Here is an 8,797-nt window from a genome sequence, read left to right on the forward strand (position 1 = left end):
CTGAAAAGAGAATTCTAAGGTGTCATGGGGGGAACAACCACAGGAAGTAACTATTTTCCCCAGGAAAAGGGCTGAAGAAACAGAAGGAAGAGGCCAAAACTGTTAAACCCTAGAAACTAGGAGAGCTTAAACTCAGTGAGTTTAAGACCCACTGAACTGGTGCTGGTACCACCAGGCTCCAGAAAGGTCTCTTGGGACAAGGAGCCAGACCTCTACGGAGGGGCACAATGAGGCTGGGTTTGACAGTGTTGGAAAAGCTGAAATCTGGATCCAGATGGAACTATATCTCGGTGGTGGAGACTTGCAGGAGGAGGAGGCAGATAAGGAGCCCCCTGGAAACAGGAAAGAGCAAGTTCCTTCTTCCCCCAGGCTTGTAATTTTCCTCCAGTGCCCTCTATTAGCAGAGCCTAACAGGGTGCCTGCTGGCAAAGAAGAGATGTGGTTTGCGGAGTCCTGGCTCAATATAAGAAAGCCCAGCATAGTGCGGTGGATTTAGTTACGAAAGATGTTAGCTTAATAACTGGCACAGGATCCCACTCACAAGACAAGTAAGGCATATCCTTGTAAGTCAGCGTGATGATTCATCACAACAATTGAACAAAGGAGAAAACCATATAATCATTTACACAGATTCCAAATTGACTACCAATAAAATTCAGTTTTCACTGCATTTTTTTTTTGGCTTAAACAATATAAATTTATTTCTTCCCACTTCTGGAGGCTAGAAGTGGATGGTCAAGGTGTGGGAAGTTCGGTTTCCCCTGAGGCCTCTCTCCTGGGCTTTCGTGTCCTCACCGGGACTTTTTTCTGTGTGCCATCATCCACAAGCATCCATGGTGTCTCTTCTTTTAAGGACACCAGTCCTATTGAATTTGGGCCCCACCCTTATGACCTCATTTGACCTGAATTACCTCCCTGAAGGCCCTGTCTCTAAATAGCCACAATGGGGATTAGGGTTTCAACATATGAATTTGGGGGAGACAGTGTTCAGTCCATAACAGGTTCTGAAATAGTTAATAGAATCTTTTTTAAAAAATATATTTATTTATTTTGACAGAGACAGAGACAGCATGAGTCGGGGAGGGACAGAGAGGGAGAGGGAGACAGAGAATCCCAAGCAGGCTCCACACTGTCAGCACAGAGCCAGATGCGAGGCTCAAACCCATGAAACCAAGAGATCATGACCTGAGCTGAAACCAAGAGTTGGACACTTAACTGACTGACTCACCCAGACGCCCCAATAGAATCTTTTTCTTCCAACTGTACAACAATTCTCATTCTGTTTTCATTCTTTTCCTTGATGACCATCAAGGTTGAACACCTTTTCCCATGAATATTGGCCACTTGGATATTTATTTTTGTAAAATGCCAGTTTCTATCTGTGGGTCTCCTTTCTGCTTTCTTGTTAGTGTCCTTGGATGCACAAAATTTTGTTTTCTGCAGAAGTCTAATTTATCTAATTTTTTTTCTTTTGATGCCCATGCTTTTGGTGTCACATCTAAGAAATGATTACCAAATCTAAGATCATGAAAATTTACTGTAGTTTTCTTCTAAGAGTTTTATAACTTTTGCTCTTACATTTAAGTCTTTGATCCATTTTCCATTAACGTTTATCCATGGTGGGAGGTAAGTGCAACTTCATTTTTTTTAAATGTAGATATCCAGTGGTCTCAGCACAATTTGTTAAAAAGACTATTTTCCCCCATTGAATGGTCTTGGCACCCTTTATTTAAAATTAACTAATCATAGTTGTATGGGCTTTTTACAGACTCAGTTCTATTCCATTGACCTATATATGTCTATCCTTATGTCAATAACACACTGGTTTGATTATTGTATCTTTGCAGTAAGCTTTGAAATCTGGAAGTGTGAGTCCTCCAATTTTGTTCTTCTTTTTCAAAATTGTTTTGGCTATTTGAGGTCCCTTACAATTCCTTATGAATTTTAGGCTCAGTGTGTTCATTTCAGCAAAAATAATTAATTAAATTAAATTAAATTAAATTAGCAGCTAGAAAAGTGATAGTGTATTACCTTTCCAGGGTTGCTATAACAAATCACAACAAACTACATGACTTAAAACAACATAAATTAATTTCTTCACAACTCTGGAGTCCAGAAATCCAAAATCAAGGTGTCAGCAGGGCCACGTTCCCTCTAAAGCCCAAAAGAAGAATTCTTCCTATCTCTTGAAGACTCTGGTGGCCCCAGGCATTCTCTGGTGTGAAAGCATAGCTCCAGTCTCTGCCTTTGTCTCTACATGGCCTTATCTGTATCTCTCCTCTATGTGCCCTTTCATCTTAAAAGAACACCTGTCATTGGATTCACAAGCCCAACCTAATTCAGAATGATGTCATCATAATTAATTACATCTGCAAAGACACTATTTCTAAATAAGGTAACATTCTGAAGTTCCAAGTGGATTTGAATTGGGGGGAGGGTTACTATTCAATGCAATACATGTAGGAATGACATTGAATCTGTAGCTCACTTTGGGGCGTATTACCATTTTAACAATATGAAGTCTCCAATCCATAAACATGATGTCTTTCCATTTATTTAGGCCTTCTTTAATCTTTTTCAACAATGTCTTATAGTTTTCATTGTATCAGTCTTGCACCTCCTTTGGTTGTGTGTATTCCTAAATATTTTATTCTTTTTGTTCCTGTTATAAATGAAAATGTTTTCTTAATTTTATTTTCAGATGGTTCGTTTCTAGTGTATGGAAATATAAATGATTTTTGCATGTTGATCTTGTATCCTGCAACAAATACTGGTTCTAATAGATTTTTTTTGGAAGACTGCTTAGAATCTTCTCTATTAGTAGAGATAGTTTTACTTCTTTCTTTCCAATTTGGATGGCTTTTATTTCCTTTTCTTGCCCAACTTCCCTAAACCTCCAGTACAATGTTGAAAGGAAGTGGATAAAACAGACAGCCTTGTCTTGTTCCTGATTTTAGGGGAAAAGTTTTCAGTCTCTCAAAAATAAGTATGATGTCAACTGTGAGTTTTACATAAGATGCCCTTTATCATGTAGAGGAATTTCCCTTCTGTTCCTAGTTTGTTGGGTATTTTTATCATGCAGGATTGTGGGAATTTTGTCAAATGCCTTTTCTACATCACTTAAGATGATCATGTGGGTTTTTTACTTCCATTTTATTAATATGGTGTTTTACATAGATTGGCATTTGTTTGTGTTTTGTTTTGTTTTGTTTGTTTTTGGTATTTGTAGGTTGAACCAGCCTGCATTCCTGGAATAAATCTCACTTCAGATTTTAATATACTGTTGGATTCAGTTTACAAATATTTTGTTGAGGATTTTTGCATTTTTATTCATAATGGATATTAGTCTACAGTTTTCCTGAGGTGTTTTTTCCTGGCTTTTGTATCAGTAATTCTGGCCACATAGAATGAGTTAGAAAATGCTCTCTCTTCTTCAATTTCTTTGGAAGACTTTGAGAACGATTGGTGTTAATGTGTTAGATGTTTGGTAGAATTCACCAATGAAGCCATCTTGTCCCGGGCTTTTCTTTGTTGGGAGAATTTTGATTACCAATCCAATTATTTTTATTAATTCTGTTGCCTTGTTCCAGGCCTATTAAATTTTTCTATTTCTTCTTCAACTAGTTTTGGTAGTTCGTGTGTTTCTAGGAATTTGTCCATTTCATCTATTTATCTAATAAGGTCATGTACAATTGCTCATAGTATTCTCTTATAATGCTTTTTCTATCTGTAAGGTCTGTAGTAGTGTCTCCATTTCCACTCCTGATTTTAATAATAGGAGTCATTTCTGGATTTTTGGTTTCAGTCAGTCTAGTTAAAAATTGGTCAATTTTATCGATATTCTCAAAGAACCAATTATTGGCTTCATTAATTCTGTCATGTTTTTCTTTTCCTCTATGTCCACTGTCTCTGCTCCAGGCCTTATTATTTCTTCCTTCTTCTTGCTTTGGGTTTAGTTTGCTATTTTTTTCTAGGTCCTTAAAGGTGGAAGGTTAGGTTATCAATATGGTATCTTTCTTCTTGTTTAATACAGATGTTTACAGCTATACACTTCCTTCTGAGTACTGCTTTTCACTGCATCCCATAAGTTTTAGTATGTTGTATTTTCATTTTTATTCATCTCAATGTATTTTCTAATTCCCTTGGTGATTTTTTTTTCTTTGACCCATTGGTTGTTTCAGAGTGTTTTGTTTAATTTTCCATTTATTTATGAACTTTACAGGTTTCCTTCTGCTGTTAATTTCATTCCACTGTCAATGGAAAAGATAGTTTGTATGTTTCCAACCATTTTAAGTTTATTGAGATTTGTTTTATGGCCTAACATATGATCTATCCTGGAAAATGTCCCATGTGTATTTGAGAAGAATATGTATTCTGTTGTTGATTAAAATGTTCTATGTATGTCTGCTCAGGTCTGCTGTTGAAATCCTATGGCAAGTTTTTTTTATTTCAGCTATTATACTTCTCAGCTTCAGAACTTCTTTTTGGTTCCTTTTTATAGTTCTATCTCTTTATTCACATCCTCTGCTTGTTAAGCCTTCATTCTCCTGATTTCCTTTAGTTCTTTTCCATGGCTTTCTTTCGCTCTTTCAGCATATTTAAAATAGTTGATTTAAAGTCTTGTTATAGTAAGCCCAATGTCTGGCTTCCCCAGGGACAGTTTTTGTTAATTCTTTCCTCCCATCAATGGACCACACATTCTTGTTTCCTTGTATGCCTCATAATTTTTAGTTGAAAACAGGCATTTTGTATATTATAATGTTGTTACTTTGGAATTCGGATTCTTTTGCCTCCTCAGAGTTTGTTGTTCTTGCTTGCTGTGGATTGTAGTTATTTGTCTGTTTGGTGACTTTTCCAGACTATTTTTAAAGACTGTATTCTTTGTCTTGTTTGGTTTGAGAGGTCTCTGTTCCTTTAGCTTATGGTCAGCTACTGGTTTGTTAAAGATATCCTTAAATACCTAGAGCCATAGTGGTGGTGGTTGTGGTGGTGGTTGGAGGATAATTGGAGGAGTAAGAGGAGGATGAGGAGATGATGAAGAAGAAGAAGAAGAAGAAGATGACGGTGGCAGAGGAGGAGGAGAATTCCAAGGGGGAGGAGGAAGAGGAGTAGGGGAAGGAGAAAAAGGAAAGGAAAGGAAAGGAAAGGAAAGGAAAGGAAAGGAAAGGAGGAAATGGAAGGGAAGAGAAGGGAAAGGAAAAGAAAGAGGGAAAAAAATAACCCTCTTACAGTCTTTGAAGATTGGCTCTGTGTTTGGGCCCTCCTTCAACACAGCCCAGTTGTTTACAACTCTGCATTAGTCTTCGCTTCCTGCTTACACTGAGCCTAAATATCAGCCAGAGGTGAAATCTTAGGATCTTCAGGGATCTTTTCTGAGCATGTAATCCTGAACACGTGTATGGATTTCTTAATTCCTCGTTATACAAGGGGTCTTGTTAAAGGCTTTACTTTTCAAAGAACTCTCTCCCAATTTTCTCCTCCCAGGATTTCAGCACATCTAGTGTTTATTCCAACTGTAATTTCTTGCCTCAGATGGCAGGGGCTTGTTTGTTTTTAAAATGTTTTCAAGAATTGCCCTCTACTTAGCCACTTTTCCATTTTGAGAGAGTTCTGAGTTAAGTGAAACAAAAGGAAGCACTAGGAGTCCAGTCCTTTGGGGACTTCTAGGGCCAAAATGGACAAACACATTTCCTTTGGAATTAGATCCACTCTTCTCCAGCCCAAAGCAGATACTCAAACTGAGAACATGGTTTGCTGTTTTCAACACCAATGCCATACTGGGAGTGAGTTGGTGCAAAGGCTAAGTTAAAATACCACAAACCTTTCATTCTATTGTGTTGAGTCGTCCTTTTCTTGATTTAACTTTTGCTTGATTTCTCTAAACTTTTGGCTACCTTCTAGAGTTCTGACAAAGTTGATTCTGACAGTATGCAGTAATATTAGCACTGGCAGCATTTTAGATTATGAACCTAGGAAGGTCATTTTTCAAAATATGGTCTGTGAAAGTAATTAATGTCAAAAAGCCTAAGACCAGGAGATTTTGTCCAAATATAAGAGTTATTGTTACTTTATACTTAGGGTGACGTTTTAACTGTGTCCTCAAAGATCTTGGAATCACAGTGTAACTAACCTGTACACGTACTTTTGTAATGATCTGGCCATTTCTGACAAGCTGTTTCTCGGGTTGTCATAACCATCAAGGCTTTGGATTAGGAGTAAGGAAATGCTGCAACCAGACACAGGCTCTATATATTAGTAACATCTACCACAGTTTTATTAAAAGGTATCTTGTTCACAATTCTTATGTCTTTCTTACAGTCAATCCATGAACCTGACCACCACCAACTGGTCAGCTCCAGTTGTGTGGCATGGCACTTTCAATGAAGAAGTTTTGGAACAGTATTATGCCAAACATAAAATTACCGTGGGGCTGACTGTGTTTGCCGTAGGAAGGTAGGTAATGCCAAATGTCCTTTACATTCAAGCTTTTTATTATAGAAAATGGGATTATCAATAATCCCACCTCAAAAATCTAGAAAAAGTGGAACGGAATAAAGCCAAAGTAAACAGAAGTAAGGAAATAGTAAAGATGAGAACAGAAATCCATGAAACTGAAAACAGAAAATCCATAGAGTAAAATCAAAGAATCAAAAAGCTGGTTCTTTGAAAAAAAAATCAATAAAATTCACAATCATCCAGGGATGAGCAAGTAAGCCAATATGATAAAACAGAAACACCCACACAAATGTGAAAGACCATGGCTATGACATTGTGGATCTGTAGGGAAAGACTTTCATAAATGATGCTGGAGAAAGTTGATGTTGGCATGGGAAAATCACAATTGCACCTTTCTACAGCATTCCATATACAAGCATATACAAACATACTTCCCAAGTACTTTAAAGAACAAAAGTTAAAGGGCAAACCGCAGTGTATCTGAATGAAATCAAGACAGAAAAGGATTTCTTCATCAAGATACAGAAAATACTAACCATAAAGGAAGAGGTTGACAAATGTGACTGTATTGAAATTATCTCTACTTAAGAAAACATCAGAAAAACCCAAATTGAGGGCCATTCTACAAAATACCTGATCAGTACTCTTCAAAATGGTCAGGGTTATAAACGACAAGGAGAGAAATGGAGACAGATTGGAGGAGCCTAACAAGACATAATGACTAAATGCAATGTGTATTCTGGATTGGATCTTGCAAACTAGAAGCCCGTTAGGGGCAAAACAGGTGAAAAAAACCAAAATCTGTGGTTAAGTTATAGTATTTAACCACTGATAATTTCCTACTTTTGACAAATGTACTATGATTATATAAGATACTAACATTAGGGGAAGATGCATAGAGTGTATATGGGAACTCTGTATAATACAGTTACACCTGTTACATAAATCTAATATCATTCCAAAATAGAAATTTAAAAAAATAAGTTCACCATAGTAGTGAAAGTGCCTGATGATAACCTTTTTTTTTCTTGTGAATGCCTGACATTACACTTTTGATTACTGAGGCACTCATTTCAAAGACATCCAACTTGAATAAACATACTGCAGGCTATAACATGGTTGGTCACTAGCTAAACAACTGGGTAAAGAGGCAGGTCGGCCCTCCTGTGAAATTCCCCTTTTTAGAAAGGCCTGGGTAACCTATGTAACTGACCACCTGAGTGACCCCGCACTTTCCTTCCTGCACTTTCATTCCTGCTCTTAGGTTTCAAATTCTGCAATAAAGAGTGAAGCTGTGAAAGCCTTGGCACCCCATCCCCCAGCCAAATAAAGGCAGAATCCCCAAGGATCGCCCCCTTCTCTCCCTTTACCTAAGATCTCGTTCTGTGGCCCTGGGCCTACCTTGTACCCTCCAGGACTTGTGAGTAACGAACTTTGTTTTTTCAAAGTTCTCTGATGGTTGCTGCTGAGGAGTATTTTGTAAGTGTGGGCTGGTCCAGCCAAAACATTGGCTGGTAAGGGAAATGTCTGTGGGGGTCTCACCACAAGCAGCAGGGGCCTAGGTGAGTCCCAGGTATTCTTGGCCAGTAGGATTACTATCAAAGGCAAAGACCAATACCAAAGAGCCCTGTATTATACCATACACAGAAATTAATTCAAATGGATAACTGGCTTAAATGTGAAAGTGAAAACAATAAAGCAACTAAAAGAAAATATAGAAGCATACTTTCACTACCTTGAGGAGGCAAGGATTTCTGGAACACAGTACAAAAGCATTAACCATAAAAAAATGCGGATAAATGGTATCTCTTTGTATTTGGGTTGCTAGCTTCCAACTCAGTAGAATATTTTAAGAGGTATTTGTCATAATTTATCTTGCTTTAATTATTAAATTACCATAACTTCAGATATTCCAAACTAGAAAGTTTTCTCCTGACTCCACCTACTGTGTTTCTTAAAACTTAGATCAATATCCAAAACTTTTTTTTTTTTAATTTTTTTTTTCAACGTTTATTTATTTTTGGGACAGAGAGAGACAGAGCATGAACGGGGAAGGGGCAGAGAGAGAGGGAGACACAGAATCAGAAACAGGCTCCAGGCTCTGAGCCATCAGCCCAGAGCCCGACGTGGGGCTCGAACTCACGGACCGCGAGATCGTGACCTGGCTGAAGTCGGACGCTTAACCGACTGCGCCACCCAGGCGCCCCCAGAACTTATTTTTAATGATTATATAAACATTATCTGAAGCTGAGGCTTGTATGTCTGCATTATTGACTCCTCATAAATTCCTCCTCATTGAGCAAGCCACGGACATCAATCACTGCTCGTGCAAGGACCCAAG

General features: G+C 37.9%; 1 protein-coding gene across 1 annotated transcript in view; it reads left to right on the forward strand.

The window, feature by feature from the left end:
* Nucleotides 1-7,929, forward strand: part of LOC125150314 (N-acetyllactosaminide alpha-1,3-galactosyltransferase-like 1) — a 13,966-nt gene extending 6,037 nt beyond the window's left edge. Inside the window, exons 5-6 of the mRNA XM_047830057.1 lie at nt 6,319-6,453; nt 7,721-7,929. Coding sequence (XP_047686013.1) covers nt 6,319-6,453; nt 7,721-7,739 — 154 coding nt within the window. The 3' untranslated portion in view covers nt 7,740-7,929. The remainder of the gene's footprint in view (nt 1-6,318; nt 6,454-7,720) is intronic.
* The last annotated feature ends 868 nt before the right edge of the window (nt 7,930-8,797 follow it).

The sequence above is a fragment of the Prionailurus viverrinus genome, chromosome D4 (genome assembly GCF_022837055.1).
Source record: "Prionailurus viverrinus isolate Anna chromosome D4, UM_Priviv_1.0, whole genome shotgun sequence".
Classification (NCBI taxonomy): Eukaryota; Metazoa; Chordata; class Mammalia; order Carnivora; family Felidae; genus Prionailurus; species Prionailurus viverrinus.